Here is a 21,999-nt window from a genome sequence, read left to right as displayed (position 1 = left end):
TATTCCTTATGTGTCTGTCTTATGTCTGTCTTGTGACCATGAACTCCAGGGAGTTCCTCTTGGAAGTCAAAGTTGAAGTCCAGAGGTGAATGATCTTTAGAAAAAATGTGGTGAGCAAGAGGCACTGATTGCAACGTAGTCAGGAAATAGACTGTTTGGGTGGAATAGACTGACATTTTCTAGTAACTTGATAGTGAACATGAGGTTTGCCAGAGTGAGTCGGAGCTACTCTGTGTCGGGATGGATGAATTATGAATACTTCAAACCATGTCACCGGCTCACTCCCCTCTGCAGCTTTCCTCCTGGGAGGGCCCTGGCGGGGATGCAGAAACAGGCAGGCACTGCACACCTGCTCCAGGGCCAGCGCCTCCGTCAGTGGGGCCGCGGAGAAGTGCTGACACTGAGGTTTCTCGGTCCTATGCTCAGCTATTTATCCCACCGGCAAGGACAGCCTGTCTCCTAATGACCAACCACTGGGACAGCTTCCTGTGGCCACAGCTGGTCTGAGGCATGTGCCTGTGGCCTAGTGCGTCCCAGTCCAGTGGCACTTAGGTAAGCTCTGACCAGCAGGAAAATAACCATATCCTGCAGCCTCACATGCAGAAACAGGAGTTCTCAGACCACTAAAGTGCTTACTAATGACCACGGTGTGTTTTATCCTAGATGTCTGCCTTCCATCCAAGTATGGTACACTCATATGTCACAGTGATTTCTTATCAGGAATTGTCCAGTTCTATTTATAGGATCCCAAGCAGCTAGTGGGACTAGTGGTAAGAACCTGTCTGCCAATGCAGGAGATGTAAGAGACGCAGGTTCAGTCCCTGGGTTTGATCCCCTGGAGAAGGAAATGGCGACCCACTCCAGTATTCTTGCCTGGAAAATCCCATGGACAGAGGAGCCTGGCAGGCTACAGTCCATGGGGTCACAAAGAGTCGGACACTCCCGAAGTGACTAAGCATGTATGGAGCAGTTAGTGTGTGTAGAGTCCTATGTGAAGGAAAGAGGAGGACAGAGGCAAAACTCCTGTCCTCCAGAAGCTTAGCAGCTAACAGGAATAATAAGACAGTCCACAGGTAATTGTATTATAGAGCAGGGTATAAAAAATGCCACGGTAGAGCTGCTTTTGAAGCAAAGACAGGAAGAAATTCTAGCTGGTGGGAATTTGGGAAACCTTGATGGAGAAGGTAGCAGTTGAGCTGCATTTTTAAGCACAGGTGGATTTTCAGAAAGATCAGGTGGGAGAAGGTTGAGGTATGTCGGGAAAAGAGAAGAAGAGAAATTATTAAAGGTTGGGGAGAATGGGGTGTATTCAGGGCAGGAGAAGTTTTGGCAGTTGAAGGAGACCCCAGTCTGGTGGGCTGTGACCTGTGGTCACTAACGTAGTGCTCTGGTTCTATGAAACAGATTTGTGCAGCAGCCATATGGACTTTGAGCTCCAGGGAGGCGTGTGACCCTTCCCAAGCCGATCCCCGTCTGTGCTGCTTCCGTGACGGCATTCCAAGCCTGCCTCTCATGGCTGTTTGGAAATCTTGTCTATGGAGCGTGTTGTCAGAGGGTAATCTGAGACACTTGCTGTCTGTTAAACTAATTATGCTTCAGTCCACAGAGTGCCTTGGTGCTCTCAATCCTGAATGCTCAGCAGATTTGATGTAGTATCTGAATTATTAATGGAGACGATATGGAAGAGGGGGCTTGGCTGCGTGTTCCGTTTTGAGCAGGTCTTGGACGGGTGGCATTACAGGAAGAGAGGCCGCTGCTTGCAGAGTGATGGACGAAGCAGGTCTTCCAGAGGAGCCCTACCCAGACAGGAGTCTGTGCCAGTATGCTCAGAAAATCACGGCCTGCTTTGGAGGGATGGGTAAGACCCCTTAGGCATGGGGCTTTGTGGAGGAGATGCACAGGGTCGACGTTGCAGGCCAACAGGAGAACTAGACTTGCTGGTTGCAGGGAACAGGTGTAGCTATTGGAGCGAGAGACCCTCCAGTGGGTCGAGACATCACCGTCTAGAAGTTCGATGGTGCCCCTTCTCCTGAGTACTCCTGCTTAAAACATTGCTGTTTGTCTGCCTACTCTGTTCTGCTCAGCAGCAAAGACCATCCTGAAGACTGCGAGCTTCTGCAGGTGTTTTAAGTGGACTTGTTGAGCTCTTGTGTTTGCTCACTTCTGATTAAAACAAAACCCCAAACTGAAAAGCAAGTGACCTCCTTGTCACTGATGAAACCACAGGCTGTAATTCATGGTAAAACTAAATCCCATAAAAATCAGCATTTAAAAAATTGGCACTTTTAAAATTTTTATTGGAGTAGAGTTGCTTTACAATGTTGTGTTAATTGCTGCTGAATCAGCTACATGTTTACATATAAACTCTCTGCTTTAGATTTCCTTCCCAATGCTTTGTGGTGACCTAAGAATTAGCATTTTGAAGGTGATAATTTTCTCTCTTAAAATTTTTTTTTCTTATCAAAAAGCAGATAAATCTTAGCAGATGATTTAAAGATGGAGGAGAGACATTTGTCTGGAAAAATATAAAGACTTAAATCATTACATGGAATAAAGTCAGAATTTGCAGAGAATTGCTGCAGGGATTGACCTGTGACTGGTGAATTAAGAGGAATGGTTAAGGCATCTGTCCTCTAAGCACTGTGTAACCCCCAAAGTGCTTGGCTTTGAGGTTGGGGTTCATCTCATTATTGAGGTTCTACAGTGTATAAAGGCAGAATGCCCAGGGTCTCTCAGGGCTGGGTTGAGGCTCTTGGTTAATTCTGCCACTGACAGTTTCTTTTCATTGCTTATCATAGAAAGAAAGGCTTGTTTAGATGCAGTGGAACTGTTGCTAGCAGTGAGGGGAATGCCTGTCTGATAAGATATGCAGGCCACCCAAACAAAGTATGCATTCGTAGTTAATATTAGCTTCGCAGTGTAGTGCCTTGTGATACCTTCTTTTATAGCCACATGAACTGTCCCAGAAACCACTCCACTCCTTTGTAAATGCCATGACTGTAATTTGACATGAACTGTGGCAAGAGGCTGATGTTGGTACAGCAATGGAAGACATAGGTCCACTGGTGCTTCTTTAAGGATCTTCTCTATATTATGTTTTCTTGGCTGTCAGGTGGGTTGCAATGAAAAAAATATTTTTAATATTGGAGGTGTGGCCTCTGCTGGGTGTTTACAATGAGCTACATGGAAGAGGTTAAGCTAAGAACTCTAGGCACTGGACAAAGTAGAATGTAGCTCCTGGGTGCCCACTGTCATTGCTGGCCCCAACCCCCAAGCAGCCAGCATCTGAATTCTTCTCTCTCCACCACCTGAAAAATAAGTCAGCACCTCACATTTACATGTAATCAGACTGTCTTTAAGAGCAAACAAACCTCTGGTATTCTCATCAGCCTTCTTTATGATTCATCCTGATCTAAAATTCATTAAGTAGATAAAACTTCTTATATATAATCCTTTTATTGAAGAAGAATTTAATTTTTTCCCCCTTGTATAGTCTGTCAGAACATAGCCGCTTTTTAACTACATATATGGATCTATAAATTTGTCCAAAAATTTAGGAGTGGCCTGACTAGATTCTGCTGGTACAACAGCTAAGCATTGAGATGAAGTCAGTGCTACAGAATTCGTCTTAGTGGGCAATGCTTGACAAATTTAGGGACCAAGAAGGCAGGACAGCTTTGTTATAAAATAGTTATGCTTTTGCCATCGAGAGATGCTGGATTAAAAATAATAATAATAATAATCTGTCTAAAGTCTATGTTTGTGAATCATTAGTGTATCCTAGAGCCTATGTTTTGAGTGACTATGTCTGGCTTCTCTATATAAGCGTGTATACATGCTTCACAAATGGACCGTGTGAACAAACATGTAAGCAGATAGATCTTCTCAGGTTCTCAGTTTGCGAAGAACAGTCCTTTAGGAAACTAACCACAGGAAGAAGGAATTAATGGTTTAGGGCCGAGGTTCTGACACTAGTATGTTTATTAGAAAAACATAAAAGAACCTAGTAAGTCTACAGGGCCTCAGGCATCTGTGTTTTAAACAGATTGGTTTAGGAACCACACTTGGGAAACATTTGATAAAATATCTTAATTGTACATCCTAAGGCTCTTTGAAATAAACAAGCAAGAAATAGAACAAATACAGCTTGTTTTGTTGTCATTTAGTCACTCAGTCGTGTCTGATTCTTTGTGACCCCATGGACTGTAATCCTCCAGGAGACCCTGTCCATGGGATTCTCCAGGCAAGAATACTGGAGGGGGTTGCCATTTCCTCCTCCAGGGGATCTTCCCTACTCAGGGATCAAACCCAGGTCTTCTGTATTGCAGGTGGATTCTTTACTGTCTGAGCCTCCAGGGAAGCCCAAGAATACTGGAATGGGTAGCCAGCCATTTCCTTCTCCAGGGGATCTTCCCAACCCAGGGATTGAATCCACATCTCCTGCATTACAGGTGGATTCTTTACCGCTGAGCCAGCAGGGAAGCACACCCAGTTTTACCTACTTTGAATACTGTTTTTAGAGGAAGACCTTGGAAGGATTTTTTTCTGGGGGCAATGTTGATATAGGTCTTAATTCTCCAAATTTGAGAAGAGAAATTTCACCATGTGACTACGGTACCAGAAACTTCCACACTTCCACCCTCTATATCTCCAGCCCAATCTGGATGCCTCTGGGGCAGTCTGTATCTCTACTCCCACTGTGCTTCCCATTGGCTTAGAATCATTCTAGCAAATTTGAATTCTCTGGTTCTTGAACTCTGTTGCCAAATCCTGCATTAAAGATTGTTATTCAGTTGCTAAGTTGTGTCCAACTTTTTGAGATCCCATGGACTGCAGCACGCCAGGCTCCTCTATCCTCCACCATCGCCTGGAGTTTGCTGTAATTCATATCCATTGAGTTGATGATGCTATCTAACCATCTCACTTTCCGAGCGCCCCCTTCTCCTTTCCAATCTTTCCCAGCATCAGGAGCTTTTCCAGTGAGTCGGTTCTTTGCATCAGGTGGCCAAAGTATTGGAACTTCAGCTTCAGCATCAGTCTTTCCAATGAATATTCAGGGTTGATTTCCTTTAGGATTGACTGGTTTGATCTCCTTGCTGTACAAGGAACTCTCAGAGTCTTCTCCAACACCACAACTTGAAAACATCAGTTCTTTAGCACTCAGCCTTCTTTATGGTCCAACTCTCACATCCATGCCTAACTACTGGAAAAACCATAGCTTTGAGTATATGGACCTTTGTCAGCAAAGTAATGTCTCTACTATTTATTATACTGTCTAGGTTTGTCATAGGTTTCCTTCCAAGGAGCAAGCGTCTTTTAATTTTGTGGCTGCAGTCACCATCTGCTGTGTGATTTTGGAGCCCAAGAAAATAAAATCTGCCAATGCTTCCACTTTTTCCTCATATCTTTGCCATGAAGTGATGGGTCCAGATGCCATGATCTTTTTTTTTTTTTAATGTTGAGTTTCAAGGCAGCTTTTTCACTCTCCTCAATAAAAGAAGCAAATAATTCTTTTCTCTGCTTCATCCCTCTATAGCTTTATGGAAAGACCTGATGCCGGTGATAGAAACAGTTATAGCTTAGGAGTCAGGAGACCTGACTCCATCCTGGGTGTGCTGTGTTGTCCTGGGAAAGCCAGTTAGCATCCTTAAGGCTTACCTTCTGCACCTTAAAATTAAAGGGCTGGAGAAGATCCCTGTTTTCTGAATGTCGGTCCTGATCTGGGGAATTTTGAGTAATACTGGGCCTCGCCTGCAAAGAATCTCATTTAGAGGTCTGAGCTGGTGCCCCAGTCTCTGTATTTTTCAGAAGTTCTAGAGAAAATTCTTGCGTGCAGTGATATTTGTGAACCATTGGAATAGCTTATCTTTGAAGACCCTTCCAGCTCTATAATTCTATCCTGTTTAAAGTGTGTAAGGGTTTTATTGAAAAGAAAATGCTATTAGAATATAATATCCCAACAACAGGAGGAGTGTGGTTTTATTCATGCTGACTTGTGACTCTTGTGTGGTATGGAAGGTCACATGTGCTTATTAACCCGACTGAGTGATGTCAAGGGTAAATACTCATTATCAGGGTTTGTACCTTTGCTGCTTTGTAATCAGCAGCCTAATTGCATTTTGCTGCTGCTCGCTTATAACTTTATTAATTCATGCAGCCACCCTCATGGTAATTTTCTCTCATCATGTGATTCTGCTAGAGATTCTGCAGTAGCAGAAAACATGTGAAACAATGTTAAGAATATTATTACCAAAAAAAAACAAACAAACAAACAAAAAAAAAAGGATATTATTACCACTGGATTAATGGAAGGAGGCTGAAGGATTTTCATGACACCAGGGGGAGGGGAGGAGTTTCCCTGTAGAAAATGAGAAGGATTATTTACTGTGGCCTGGAGCTAGCTTGGCTATTAGTTGCAGCTGAAGAACTTTTCCTGAGCTCTCTCCTCCATGAGAGCTGAAACACGAGAGAACTTGGAGTTATTATCCTGAATTTTTTCTGATATGTATTTTTAGATTCATATCAATAGATATACCTATTCGCAGCACTCTTACCAGATGATATTGAATATCCTAGGAATGTCTGTGGGTGAATCCTTTTTGCTATTGAAGCTATGGCCTTTCTCTTGCTCTGGATATTAATCCGATTTTTAAATATTCATTCGTGTCTCAGACTAACATAGTCTTGAGTTCCTGGTAGTCATTTTTTTTTTTTTAACCTGATCATCTGTGTATACAGAGCTGTACCTAAGCCCTTGAAGGTAATCACTTAAATACATCTTCCTTAATCTTCTTTGCTGGGCAGTGAGAGGAAAGAAACAATAAGGAGTCAGGAGAGTGGTGGAGAAGCACAGCTTCTTGGGAGCCTGGTATCTATTTCTCATTTCTTTGCAATCTGTGCCAAGATGCCTTGTTTCCTTGGTTTAAAGTCTCTGGGGAAATTGTGCAACTCGGGGAAAGGCAAAGCCACCTCGTCGGAGAAAACCAGCAGCAGGGGCTCGTACAAAAGGAGACTGGTTGTCGAGGATGTGAGTTTCCCTGGGAGCCCCGCCCCCGCTCACAGGCGGGCCACTATCACTCATTTGCTGTATCTGCCTCCTGATGTCCGATGCACGTTTGAGCACTTGTTGAGCAATCTTGATCCTCTTGGTAAGTAAAAGAGTCCACTCTGGACACAGCTCTTTGTTTTGTGTTTGGCATAAGTAATACAGTACGGTCTAGAACCATTCTTCCATTATGTATTCTTCAAAAGGAACACTATCCTGGATATATAATTAATGGGGTGAGGGTGGGAAGAATGGAGAGTGTAACATAAGTACAGTCATGGAACTAAATTCTGAGGGTATTTTCGTCGGTGATTTTATGATCTCAGTAATAAATATGTCTCTTTCCAAACTTGGTAGTTTGTTGTAGTTCAGTTACTCAGTCATGTCCGAGTCTTTGTGACCCCATGAACTGCAGCATGCCAGGCTTCCCTGTCCTTCACTAGCTCCTGGAATTTGCTCAAACTCATGTCCACTGAGTCAGCGGTACCATCCAACCATCTCATCCTCTGTCGTCCCCTTCTCCTCCTGCCCTCAGTCTTTCCCAGCATCAGGGTCTTTTCCAATGACTCAGCTCTTTGTACTAATAACAGTCTATAACAGGAAGTGTGATGGAAAAGGGGGCTTCCCAGGTGGCACAGTGGTAAAGAATCCAGCTGCCAAGGTAAGAGATGTGAGAGATGTGGGTTCAATCCCTTGGGTTGGAAAGATCCCTTGGAATAGGAAATAGTAACCTGCTGCAGTATTCTTGCCTGGAGAATTCCATGGGCAGAGGAGACTGGCAGGCTACACAGTCCATCAGGTTTCAAAGAGTTGGAAAAGAAATCTCTTTATTGAGAGATGATTTTCTTTCATATAATACAGAATGAATGGAAAAGAAATAGTCAAGGCAACAGATTACTACTAGTAAAATAGGACCTAAGTGAAGTTGAGGTCTAAATTATGTTAACTGCCTTAGGTATAAAAGAAAAAGAAAGGATGCAAAATGTTGAGAGAACTTGTTGAGGCTTCTTTTCAGTGAAGCTTATTAGAAAGTGGTCGCTCATCCATCGGCCTGGGAAAGAAGTTGAGAAAGCCCAGTCTGAGGACAAGAGTTATTACACTTAAGAGTTCTCAGACTTGGAAATTATGATTTCTTTATTGAGAAGATGACACCTACCCAAGTGCTCACTCCTTGTCAAAATCATTACTAGAATTTGTATAGGAAGCAGAAGGCTATTAGACATGGTCCCTATAAACATGTCAAGATGACCTCAAAGAGCAAGAAAACAGAATATATACCTGATAATTCTTTGCTAGAGAGGATGGTAGGATTGGATTAAGGCTAGGTCAGGGAAGGAAGTTAACCAATACTAGGGTGTTCTGTTTTCAATTAATTTTTGAACAGCTTTATTGAGATATTGAGATGCTTTATTGAGCTTTATTGAGATTCTTGTTCCTTGGAAGGAAAGCTATGACAAACCTAGACAGTATATTAAAAATCAGAGGCATTGCTTTGCTGACAAAGGTCTGTCTAGTCAAAGCTATGGTTTTTCCAGTAGTCATCTATGGATGTGAGAGTTGAACCATAAAGAAGACTGAGCACTGAAGAATTGATGCTTTTGAACTGTGGTGTTGGAAAAGACTCTTGAGAGTCCCTTGGACTGCAAGGAGATCAAACCAGTCCATCCTAAAGGAAATCAGTCCTGAATATTCACTGGAAGGATTGATGCTGAAGCTGAAGCTCCAATACTTGGGCCACCTGATGTGAAGAACTGACTCATTGGAAAAGACCCTGATGCTGGGAAAGATTGAAGGCAGGACGATAAAGGGACAACAGAGGATGAGATGGTTGGATGGCATCATTGACTCAATGGACATGAGTTTGAGTAAACTCCTGAAGATAGTGAAGGACAGGGAAGCCTGGCGTGCTACAGTCCATGGGGTTGCAAAGAGTCAGACACGATTGAGTGACTGAACAACAACAAATTGAGATACAGTTCATACATCATGCAATTCACCGAGAGGCTGGCTAAGAAGTCAGTGTTAAGGCAGGATAGGATACTGATCTGACAGATACTGACAGCTCTTTGACTCTCTCACTCTTTAACAGTCTTGATTTCACTACTCCAGGCTCATCCTTTTCAGGGAAGCAAGGAGTAGGGATAGGGAAACCATGACTTCTGCCCTCAGGTCTCTTACAGGCCAATCTAGGAGAAATTGGTTCAGAGCCAGCTGACCATGCATATTGCACTAGTTTAGGGCACCTCTCTTAAATATTGGATTCCCATGCTGGTGGATACCTACAGTCCCTTTATTGAATTAGAAAGGTTAATTCATCAATTAGGGGTAAAAACAAAACATGTAGCTTTCCTCTGGAGCTAACAATTACGAATGAATTTGGTGCTTCTGTTCAGTGACTCTACTAAAAGAGATTCAAATAAAATGTTTCTGGAATGAGCTGTTGATGCTCATGAAAGAGATAAGGTCTGCCAGTAGAGAAGGCAGGAAGTCAGGAGGAGACCAGGTAACCTGTGGCTAAAGGAGAGTGTGCTGGACAATAGCTTGTCAGTAGTTTCAATCACAGGGGAACAACAGAATAAAAAGTATCAAAGAGAGCCTGGATAAAGGAAAATCTAACCTTCTCTAGGGTATTGGTATCCTATTGGGGGCAGATAAAGAAATCTGGGGAATTAGTTCAGTGTGTGGCTTTGGGATTGGACATTTCAGAATTTGAGTTTCAACTCTTCAACTTATTCAATGTGTTGTTTTTGGGAAATTAATGTCTCCAAGTGACAGTTTCCCCATCTGTAAGGTATGCAGCGGAATGTGCACTTCACATGATTGCTATGAGCAGGTCCATCCCCAGGGCATATGAGTTCCTGGGCAAATAGTTTTTGTGGAGACCCTGTTTATATAAACAATTTTAGTCACCCCCAAGTCAATGGGTCAGCAGTCCAACCCTGCTCAATCATGGTAAAGAAACACCATGCCAGCCTCAGAGAGTGATTGTTCACCAAATTCCCCTCCTGGAATTGAGCTGACTCCATAGCTCTGGTTGGCTAGAGTGCCTCTAGACATCTGGTCAACCCCCTGCCCAGCATGGGAGGGACACAGAGGATCATCAGAGAGAGCTCCAAAGAGGAGGCTGGACTGCCCTGCCTGGATAGTAGTGCTGGCCCCAGCTGGTCCCAGGCACCAGGAAGAGACTTAGATACATTTTTCCTCCTATCTCTTTATATTTAAAAAACTTTTTATTTTGTATTGGGGTATGTGTGTGCATGTGCATTCAGTCATGTCCAACGCTTTGTGACCCTATGGACTGTTGCCTACTGGGCTCCTCTGTCCATGGATCTTCCCAGGCAAGAATACTGGAGTGGGTTGCTATTTCCTTCTCCAGGGAATCTTTCCAAGGGAAAGGATCAAACCCGTGTCTCTTGTGTCTCCTGCATTGGCAGGCAAGTTCTTTACCAGCCGAACCACCAAGGAAGCCCCTGTATTGGGATATAGCCTATAACAATGCAGTGATAGTTTCAGATGAACAGTAAAAGGACTAAACCATACATATACATTTATATATTGTCCCCCAAACTCCCATCCCATCCAGGTTGCCACATAACATTGAGCAGAGTTCCATGTGCTATACAGTAGGTTCTTTTTGGTTATCCATTTTAAATTTGGCAGTGCATATGTGTCTGTTCCAAACTCCCTAACTGTTCCTTTCCTCCATTTTCCCCTCAAACCCAGCAACCATAAGTTCATTCTCTAGGGACTTAGTTTTTTTTAAACATAAAGATGTTTATTGTTTATATAATAATAATTCCAGTTCCAGTGTTGGTTCTGCAGCTTCATGATGGGGAATTAGACATTTCTGAGGAAGGTATGGTTTAGGGCCAGGGCCTGTGCTTGCTTGAGTCTAAGGGCAGCATTGATTATAAGGATTAAATGAGAACATGCACATCAGAGGTGTTTGCTATAGTGACACACACAAGCTCCCACTAAATTTTAACTATAGTAAAAGTACAATAAAATCACTCTTTATTTTGAAAGCAATGGTTTCTATTGTTTGTCTTCCATGGCTGGAAACCAGTAGAAGTCCAGTTTCCAGTGGTGCTGGGGCCCAGGAGTATATACACAGCACAGGAAGTGGGGTTCCCAGGAAGCCACTATGTGAGTTTGGAGTATCCTGTTTAGGACAGGTGCTTGAAGGAAGCCCCTCCTCCTGTAGTTTTATGTGTTCCTGTGTGCAAAACCCCACAATGCTCAGGGGCGGCTCCTGACAGGACACTCAGGGATATTTGGCAGAGGCTCCTGCAGCTGCCAGAAGGACCTCAAGATGCCGCAACTTCCTGTTTTTGTCTGGTACTCCCTCCTGTTTTGAGCTGTTCGGGCTCCACCTATGTGTCTCTCTCCTTTGTCATGCTCAAAACAACCCCCGGAAGTCACTAGAGAAGGAACTGTTTTCCCCATTTCAGAACAGGAAAGGAATTGGCAAGAACCTGGATGTGTAGACACAGTGAACGTGAAAAATAGCTTCTACATGTGGATCTGATTGTATCTCTGATCATGGCTGCCATACCATTCTAGAACCAGGGTCATTCATTGAGGGCCTGCTAGTGTCCGACATTGTGCCAAGTGCTTTATAACTTTCCCCATTTAACATTCTTAAAAACTCAACAAAGTAAGTACTACTTTCATTTTACAGATGAGGAGAGTGAGGCATATGCAGTTAAGAAACGTGCTAAAAGTCACGTAGGTACTAAGTGAAAGAGCTAGATTTGGACTCAGGTTGGCCTGACACACAGGTTCATGGTCTTAAACCATGCTCCTGTAAAGCCTCAACCTGGGAGCTTAAGGTCAGGTCGTCCATAGAAATTGCTAATCATTGGCACAGTTAAATTTTGTAAATAATGGTGCTGATGAAGTACTTTAATAACTCAGATATGAAGATACTCTTATCAAATAAAGTGACTTTTCCAGGAAATTTAGCAAGCATTTCTTTTTCCTAGTTCATTTTTCCTCACCTTCCAGTGGGAACTTAGAGTAAGTTTCTGAACCTGTGTTTTTCTCTGACCTCCTGAGCTTTTGGGTCCACTACAAATGAAAGAGGAATATTTAGGGCAATTACCTTCTCAGCAAACAAACAAGAAGAGACTAGCACCATTATCAAAAGCCCTAAGGTTATAATGAAAGGATTCAATGATTATGTTGTCAGCTGAGTCTACATCCCAAAGCAGAAAGTTCTGGACTGAATACCAGTGACCAAAACAGAATTGACCAAAACAGTCCCCTCCCTGGTAAAGCAGTTCATATCCCCTAAAATAGAAGGGGATTTTGCTCTGGATCAGGGACCTGCTATGTCCCCCCTATTATCTTCTGTACCGCTCTTAGGGATTGTCTTCATTTGGAATGGTCTGTCTCCCTAAAGGGCTTCCCTTGTGGCTCAGCTGGTAAAGAATCTGCCTGCAATGCAGAAGACCTTCGTTCTCTCCCTGAGTTGGGAAGATCCCCTGGAGAAGGGAAAGGCTACCCACTCCAGTATACTGAGATTGACCGTGTAACTGAGAGAACATCATAAGCGATTAATACATTGTCGTTTCCTGTTCTGTTATATGTTCGTGGCAGGTAACTCATGTGGTTCTCTGACTTTCTTTTCATGTCCCTTTCATCCCATTTGCTGTCGTCCCCATGGATCAGACATTGATTTCAAAGGGCCAGGGGAAGATCTCGGGCACTGTCAAAGGCTAAAAAGGGACTTTGTTGTCCACAGTTTGAGGAGTGTTCCTCCCAAAGCTCCGTGGGGCTTTTCTATTGCCTCTTCCTGGTGTTATTGAGATGGTCTTTGGGAAAAATGTTTTAAATACTTGGCAAATCTGACTCAATGGTGAAGACCCGTACCCACCCCACCTTGAATCTGAGAGAGGTGTTTGACTTCTGGCCATGAAAAATGATGTTTCCCATAAGATGTGACAAGGAGCAGTATCTGGTTCCTCCCGTCAGCCCTGCTGTCCTCGCTGCCAGCTACACGAGTGGCTGTCTGGACACGGGCAGTGACAGGAACCTGGCGTTGGCAAGGCGATGCCCTCAGTCATGGGCTCAGTCCCTCCATCACACCCGGCCACCAGGGCCTCGTCGTTTGTTGATGGGAAGTGGTTCCCTAGTCTCTTGAGGTGGGAAAGGATAATGAGCGGTTTCTTCTAAATCTTGCGTGGGCATGGAAGGAGAGATTAGGTTTTCAGCTGTTAATCTGTGGTAAATCATTAGACAGGGCTTCCCCACTGGCTCAGCAGTTAAGAGTCTGTCTGTAACACCCGGGCTGCAGGAGTTCTGTCTGTAATGCAGGTTCCATCCCTGGGTTGGGAAGATCCCCTGGAGGGGGAAATGACAATCCACTCCAGTATTCTTGCCTGGAGGATCCCATGGACAGAGGAGCATGGCAGGCGACACAGTCCATGGGGTTGCAGAGTCGGACTTGACTGAAGCGACTTAGCATGCATGCAAAGTGTTAGACAGCCAGCATTTTTTTGTTAATTTATAGTTATCTATAACCCCTGTTAACTTCCCAAAGCTCTTGTTCCATTAGTTTAATCATATTTCCCAGAATCAGAGTTTCAAGCCCTTGATGGTCAGAGCCTGCCTTTCTACCACGTTCAACCATTACCCCACCCCCAACAACACTCACAGCAGATGTCTTTGTCACAGACGTCTCAAGGGCCAAAATTTTCACCTTGGGTCTCACTGTGTTATGTTCTGCTGCCTAGTGTAGCCTTCCTGGTTCCTCTGACTCTCAGGTGGAGTTTGCTTTAAGCTGTTCCTCCTCTGGGAAGGCTTGTCTTACCTCTTGCCTCATCCTCTCTGGGATGTACAGTATCCCAGGCGTAAACTCTGTGAGAGCTCTGTTAGAGCTGCCTGTTTATAGGCCTGTCTTATTTAGCAGACTGTGAGGTCCTCTCTGAGAGTGTGGAGGGAGCCGCATTTCTATTTTTACTCTATGATAGTACCTGGCATGGAAAAAGACTGTTAAGTATATGAGTAAAGGAATAAATTGATGCTTGTAGAAATCAAATCACTATGTTAGAATACAGCGGGCATAAAATTATCCCCTCCCTTCAAGTAGCTGAGGCCAGAAGAAGCAGTTTGGTGCAGTGACTGCAAGTTCCGGGGCTGTGGGGTCAGGCCACCCTGCCAGTTCAAAGTCCAGCACCGCTTGTTTTAGATGTTGTGACTTGGACGCAATACTTGATGTTTTTGAGCCTTAGTTTTATCCCTTGTCAAATGTGGATAATACTACCTACATAGCTGTAATGGTGTGAGGACTAAAATAAAATAGAAATATGAAAGAAGAGGATAAACTAGCATTAGTAGCTTCTCAAGAACTTTTTCCCTCTTTCCTCTTCTCTCCTGCTCAAAATGTGGGAGAAGCAAAATAAAGTCTTAGGTAACAAATGCAATTAGTTTTCCAAGCAAGGCAAGATAACCTGGACCTGGGGGTGGCCAGGGAAATAGAAAGTAGGATTTGAGCTGCAAAATAGACATACCCAGAGTATAAGTAGAAAGAAAATATCCCAATGAAATGAGATTAAAAAGAATAAAGATAGAAGACATTTTTCACTTTATTCACTGCCTCTCTCTGCTTGGTCTAGCCTTAATGTTTTGATGTGTTTCTTTGATTCTATTTATTTAGTTTTTAGGTCTAGGAATGTGGATGAGTAACTTATTTTCACAGGAAAATGTTCCCATCTAATTTGCTTCCTTGAGTAACTGAATATGCTGAAATGCTCCCATTAGTTTTAATTATATATACTTAAAAACTGATTTTATTTGAAGTCAGAGAATAAGAAAATCTGTTTTATTGTTTAGTATTCAGATATTTTTTCCTGGCTTAAAAATTTTTTTGATTCTTCCTAAGAGTGGCCTGCCTTCATAGAAACCCCTGATTAAGCATCATTTGATCCTAGTGAATCTGGGGTAGGACCCAGTGTTTATCATTGTAGATGCCTGTTACCTTGGTAAATCAGCCATGAATCTGGAATGACCCTTGGATGCATAATGAAGGCAGCCAAATAGGAAGGCAGCTGCATAGTCTGCTTACTGTTCTTGATGTAGCCAGGAGAGTGGTGATTTCTTTCTGTACTTCCAGAAGGTACCACACTTAACACGTTGGAGAAATCCTCTGTAGAATCAGAATTCATGGACCCTTCAAACTAATATGTCAGAACTCTAGAAGGACTATGGTATGCCTTAGAATTCTAGATGTTTCCTAAATATGGAAATAAAAGTTTGACATCAACATCTTCCTTCCGGGAGTGGGAGACTGAGGTCCAGAGAAGTGAAATGACTTTCGCCAGGTCTGTTAGATAATTAGCGGTGGAATTAAGTGAAGAACTGGCCTTCTTTCTCTCTGCTTAACACTACAAAAGAGAAGACCAATGGGTTACCAAAAATTGTCTTAGTTTAGTTTGAGATTCACCTCAGGTGAAACTTTCCTTTGAATCTTCTCAAGACGTCCCTTCTTTGGGGAGTATCACACAAATGCCCATTTATGGAAAAGTATTTACACCTTTATGCACTCTTATGCTTGGCAACCCACTCCAGTATCCTTGCCTGGGAAATTGTATGGACAGAGGAACCTGGTGGGCTACAATCCATGGGGTCACAAAGAATTGTACACGACTTAGCGACTGAACAACAACATGCTTGGTTCTATCTGTCTGTCTGTGTATCTCTCTTTGCCAAGTTCTTATTTGCAAGAAAATGGTTTTAGCGGGCTTTGTTTCTGTAGTATATAATATATTCTGTGCTTGGTGAATAAACATATTTCATACATTTAAAAATTGATGTAATTCACATGCCATAAAAATATACCATTATATCATGTACAATTCTGCGGTATTTAGTATATTCACAAAGTTGTACAAACATCACCACCACCTAATTTCATCGCCCCAAAAAATGACCCTGTAACCATTAGCAGTCACCCCTGTTACCAACGCTCTCCAGCCCTTGGGAACTCCTGGTCTATTTTCTGTCTCTCTGGATTTGCCTATTCTGGACATTTCTTATAATTGGAATTACATAGCAAGTGACCTTTTGTACTGTGGCTGCTTTCGCTTAGCATAATGTTTTCACAGTTCACTGATGTTGTAGCATGTATCACTACTTCATTCCTTTTTGTGGATGAGCAACATTCCATTGTATGGATATACCACACTGTATTTATTCATCAGCTGATGGACATTGGGTTGTTTCTGCTCTCGGGTATTATGAATAATGCTGGTATGAACACATGTATGCAACTTTTTGTATGGACATAAGACGTATGTTTTCCCTTTTCTTAGAATACGCACGAGTGGAATTGCTGGGTCATATGTTATCGCTGTTGTTGTTGTTGTTGTTGCTTGTTTGGATCCATGTTGATCCATGTCATGTGAAATGCAGGATCTTAGTTCCCTGACCAGGGATCAAACCCGTGCAGCCTGCACTGGGAGCAGAGAGTCTTAACCACTGGACCGCCAGGGAAGTCCCTGTTAACTCTGTGTTTAACTTTTTGAGGAACTGTCAGACTGTTTTTCCCCAGTGGGAAAACACTATTTTGATTAAAATTGCCCTTAACATAATTTCAAATTAAGTCAGAATTTTCCCCCAAATATGAAATAACCAGTTTTCTCTAGTGAAAAATCTCATTTTTACATTCATACCTGTTTGTACCCTGTACCTTAATCTTCAAAACCTTGTATATCCCTACAATTTTTTTAATGTTTACTTACGTATTTGGCTGTGCTGTGTCTTAATTGTGGCATATAGGATCTTTAGTTGTGGCACAGGAACTCTTAGTTGCAGCATGTGGGATCTAGTTCCTTGACCAGGGATAGAACCCTGGTCCCCCTGCATTGGGAACACAGAGTCTTAGCTACTGGGCCACCAGGTAAGATCCTATCCCTATAACTCAAAGGTCTGCAAACACATTAGGTAAAGGAAGATGGGCTCATTACTCGATGACATTAGTTAGCTGGTTTTGTTATTCCTCTGCAGGTGCCTTAGGATAGCCTCTAAATTTTGTTTGGTTACTGTTAAAAGATCTTTCCTCCTCCAAGTTCTGTAGCCATAGATAGCAACTGAAATGAATCAGAGGATGTCAGAGATGTTCTGACTCACAGTGCCCAGAAAAATCCCACTCACAGAGGTTTGCATGTGGTGCAGTGGAAAGGGAGAATTCTCATGACACAAAAGAGGCCCCCAGAGATAAAGATGGGAAGAAAATTAAAATAAAATGGTTAAAATAGTTATTAAATTAAAATAGTTAGAGCCACTGCCAGCAACCAGCTTTCTCCCTTTCTGCCTGGCTCGCCCCAGATCATGCTGTCAGGTCATTTTTGACTTCACTAGAATATTCTAGGCTATTTAGCATTTGCTCTTTGTGCAGGACAATTCCCAGTTCTGTTTCCTATCACTGTTTTCCCTGAAATGCTATCATGTGATCCTAGTATGCAGCTGCATAGGTTCATCTGTTACCTTTTCCTTGGGCCAGACTTGTCCTTGAAGCGAGGCTCCAAATCTGCAAGGGCTGCACTTGGTAGCTAGCCCTGGATACCAGGACTACTCCTGGTATCCAGATAAAAGAGGAAACCAAGAAAGAAACCAGTGGCAGGGGTACTGGCTACTTAGTAAATAACTGCCCTATTGCTGAGGTCATCCATTGCTGCAATATTATCACTGGTAGAAATACTATGTGATGTTACTTTTTTTTAGTAATACTTCAACTGAACTTGATCTTGCATAGATCATGGTTCAGTTGATCTATTTTAAGAGTTTAAAGAGAATGCAAATAGGTACTTTCAACAAATTTCTTGGTTTCCTCTTTTATCTGGATACCAGGAGTAGTCCAGTTCATTTTCTATCCATAGCAACTGGTGAAAAGATGCAGAGCTCAACCAACTTTCTGTAACTCCTCCTATATTTTGGGAGGACCACATTCTATTAATACTTGAAACTTTCTCTTATCTTTTTTGCTAAATGGCAAGTATTTTTCAAAACTTTATAGCATTTTCTCAGTATTTCTGATTCCCATCCCTTTCTACCTCCTTTTTAAGTTATTTCAGTACTTGTGCTACTTGTCTTACTAGACTGTAAGCTCAATGAGGGCTTAATCTAGGCATCTTTGATCTATATTTCACTGTCAACTTTATGAAGCTTTATGAAGTTTTGTGTATTGTAGATGTTCAGTAAATATTTTTAGCATAATTAGTGAATCAGTGGTAACTTCTTTTCGTTCTTCAAAGAATTTTGCCCACTTTGCCTTCAATTGTATGATGCTCTGACTTCATACTGTTTTTATAGCCTCCTTACTTTTTTCCATGCGTAAATTTAATAGTCAATGAAAGTTAAAGTCACTCAGTCGAGTTCCGACTCTTTGCAACCCCATGGACTATACAGTCCATAGAATTCTCCAGGCCAGATTACTGCAGAGGGTAGCCTTTCCCTTCTCTAGGGGATCTTTCCAACCTGGGGATTGAACCCTGGTCTCTGGCATTGCAGGCAGATTCTTCACCAGCTGAGCCACAAGGGAAGCCCAATAGTCAATGAAGCATGTTGGTAAATGCTCAGCACTCTTAGTATGTTTTGTTCAGGACGGGAAAAATATATTGTGGGATCCAGATCCAGTACCAAGGGAAATTTAAATTCTAAATATTTCCCTTCCTGTCCCCCCTCCAATCTCCCCAAACCCCAACAAATCCTATGCATATGCAGGGCGTTTCTATCTTGCTGGGGGATGGTGAGAGGGGAGGAAAGGAATAAAACTACCTTCTATACTGCTTTCAGAAATACAGCCAATGTGGCATATGGCATATAGTACTAGCACAGTCTTTGGTGGAATTGTAGCAATGTGAAACTATTTAAATTTTTAAAATGAAAGCCCAAGTATATATGGAAATACAGTAGAATAATATTATAAAATGACTCATTCCTACAGAGCTTGATAAATTTCATAAATCACATCCTTCCCCCTAAAATATACCTACAGGCTTAAAAGGCACTTAGGGGCATATTGATTTATGAGGCAGTTCTTAGTTCTGATCCCTGTAACCAGAATTAATCTTAGTAGCCTTGTTTACATGTTTAAAGGAAGAAGCACTTGAGCACAGTGTGTGTGCATATAAATTCATTGTGTTTGTACAAAAAATGATCTAATTAATCACTGGTTCTCTTGAGAAAAAAATCATGCATTCTGTCTGATGAGCAAATTTGGTCTCTTCAGGGTATTGTTCTAGAATCTGTCTCTACCATCTAAAGCAAAGGACTAGAAAGTAACCAGTGGATCAAGACTAATTTTTCTTTCTTTTTAAGCATAAAAGTATAGATAACCTAGATTCTGTTTTGTGTTGAAACTCCCCCCCACCCTCCAATCAGACCTGGAGACACGGATTCAAGGACAAACCATATATTTGAAAGATGATCTCGGGAAGCAATAACAGGGGAGTGAAGCCAGGGAAAGGTGAATTATCAAGCTGGCTACCAGTGTGGGTAGCCAAGGCTTAATTGATTGGGAACTCTGGTAGACAGTGCAGATACACCCCAGGGATGTCCCAGCCAAGGGACAAGGAAGCTGGGGTATTTGTCTACCATCTCCCCATCAGTCACTGATGGAAAGCTGCTTCCAGGGGCGTTAACTCACTCACTGTGATGTTTCCAGGAATCAGATTTGATGTTTAGAAGCGAAAGCCAAGGAGACACCAGCATTCAAAAGAAGGAGGAATCGGGGACTTCCCTGGTGGTCCAGTGGTTAAGACTTCGCCTTCCAATGCAAGGGGTGTAGGTTTGATCCCTGGTCAGGGAGCTGAGATCCTATATGCCTTGTGGCCCAAACACCAAAGTGTAAAACAGAAACAGTATTGTAACAAATTCAATAGAAACTTTAAAAATGATCCCAATAAAAAATAAAAGAAGGAGGAATGCATGTGTGTAAGAACATAGGGAGGGCTCAGGAACCCAGGAAGTCCTGAGCAGCCAGGCCTCAGGAAGCATAGGATTCTAGGCTGCCCCAGGACAATAGGTTCAGTCCCAGTCTCTTTCCTCCCCATTGGCTTCCTCTTTAACTCCTCAGGATCTTGGTATCTCTGGGAAGCCTGTTGCTGCTTGGTCATACTTTATCTCTTAATACAATACTGGCTTCTGCCTGGGACTTTTCTATATGACTCAGAGTTCAGATCCTCAGAAGTGAAAACCTAATTGACCCAGATCCTCTTTCTTAAGATAGGATATACCTTGCAAGTGCTTGGCCAGCTGAGGTGTGGGTCCCCCTGCCTCATCCAGTGTCCACTTATGATCCAGTGAGCCATGGCCAAGGCATGAAGTCATATTGCCCAGTGCCCACTCAAAAGAGGGGATAGATGAGGAATGGTGAGGGCAAGTAGCCCCCAAGGCGCCTCTATCTGTGGGATTTTCCAGGTAAGAATGCTGGAGTGGGTTGCCATTTTCTCCTCTAGGGGAATCTTCCCAACCCAGGGATCGAACCCACATCTCTTACATCTCCTGCATTGGAAGGTGGATTCTTTACCATTGTGTCATCTGGGAAACCCTGCCATTAAAAGTTCTACAACATAAAGTTTTTTTCCATTATTCCACAGACTCTTTCTCACCTTGTCAAAGTGTTTTCTATTCTACCTAATATTGTCCTAAATAAAGTAAAATTTTACATTGTTGACAAGAATTTTGACCTTTCGTGTTTAAGCTATACCCTGCTCATTTTGAATGCAAATATAAGAGCACTGAACTCATTTGTGGAATCATTGAAACTGCACAATTTATATTTCATAGATTGTAGAGGCATATGTATTTCATTCTTTCCAGAAGTGTGGGAATTTTGCACTTGACTAGCTCAACTGTTTTTATTTTACTTTTTGGATGAATGCACATTCTAGGGCATGCTGCGGTGGCAACCCACCCTAGTATTCTTGCTTGGAAAATCCCATGGACAGAGAAGCCTGGCAGGCTATAGTCCATAGGGTCACAAAGAATAGGACATGACTGAGCAACTGAGCATGCATGCAGGAATGCTATTTCTTGAGGATGATCAGAGAGGGTGGATGACGGAACTGCTTCCTAAAAGACCCGAGAATGTGGATCTGAGTACAACGTCTTTCCCTGCCCAGCCAAAGATGAGCCCAAGAGGCCAAGATGATGCCATTCACCTGCAGACTCTATCATAAGAAGTCCAAACACCAACAAAGGATAAGGTATCAGGAGAGAAGATCATTTTACAGAGGCAAAATGCAACATCATTTTCTTGTAGAAATGCCAAAGAAGTTGATAGACATTGAGTGCATCTTGACTAAAAAAAGTGTGTGTGTGTGTGTGTGTGTGTGTGTGTGTGTGTGTGTCTGGGCATAGGGAAAGGATGACTCTCTTGTGACCTCTGTGGAAACGAAGACCCAACAAAGCAAAGGCAGAGCCCGTGGCTTTGGATTCTGACAACCCTGTTTCCTCGAGTGTAAAGAAAATAAGAGGATTAAATGAGGTGATAAATGATTGTAAAGAGACCAGAATGGTGGCTGACACATAATAAAGTGGAGCCACTCAGTCGTGTCCGACTCCTTGCGACCCCATGGACTGTAGCCCACCAGGCTCCTCTGTCCATGGGATTTTCCAGGCAAGAGTACTGGAGTGGGGTGCCATTTCCTTCTCCAGGGGATCTTCCCGACCCAGGGATCAAACCTGGGTCTCCCACATTGTAGACAGATGCTTTACCATCTGAGCCACCAGGAAGTCTGCTTCCTGTAAATGACAACGAAAGTGGTAATTAACTTACAGCTGATTCACACTGTTGTAGACCAGAAACTAACACACAACATCGTAAGGCAATTATACACCAATAAAAAATTAAGTTGTAAAAAAAGAAAGAAAAGAAAATTAGTATGAAGTAAGCTTGGCATAGATAACTGTTTCCTGGGGGTTGACTTTGGGAATTACTATAATTTAAC

The 21,999-nt window shown here is 42.7% G+C and overlaps 1 protein-coding gene across 20 annotated transcripts in view; it reads left to right on the top strand.

Moving 5' to 3' along the window:
- Positions 1-21,999, top strand: part of ABLIM1 (actin binding LIM protein 1) — a 322,565-nt gene that overhangs the window by 108,652 nt on the left and 191,914 nt on the right. For 17 of the 20 annotated variants that reach the window (XM_043927050.1, XM_043927046.1, XM_043927045.1 and 14 more), the window contains exon 1: positions 6,872-7,148. The exons of the other annotated variants lie outside the window; for them this stretch is intronic. In XM_043927050.1, coding sequence (XP_043782985.1) covers positions 6,905-7,148 — 244 coding nt within the window. In that variant the 5' untranslated portion in view covers positions 6,872-6,904. Of the gene's footprint in view, positions 1-6,871; positions 7,149-21,999 lie in introns of those variants that run through there. 20 annotated transcript variants of the gene reach the window in all.

This window comes from Cervus elaphus, chromosome 15, assembly GCF_910594005.1.
Source record: "Cervus elaphus chromosome 15, mCerEla1.1, whole genome shotgun sequence".
In the NCBI taxonomy this organism is placed as follows: Eukaryota; Metazoa; Chordata; class Mammalia; order Artiodactyla; family Cervidae; genus Cervus; species Cervus elaphus.
Note: the sequence above shows the minus strand (reverse complement) of the source record. Positions and strands in the feature narration are given on the sequence as shown.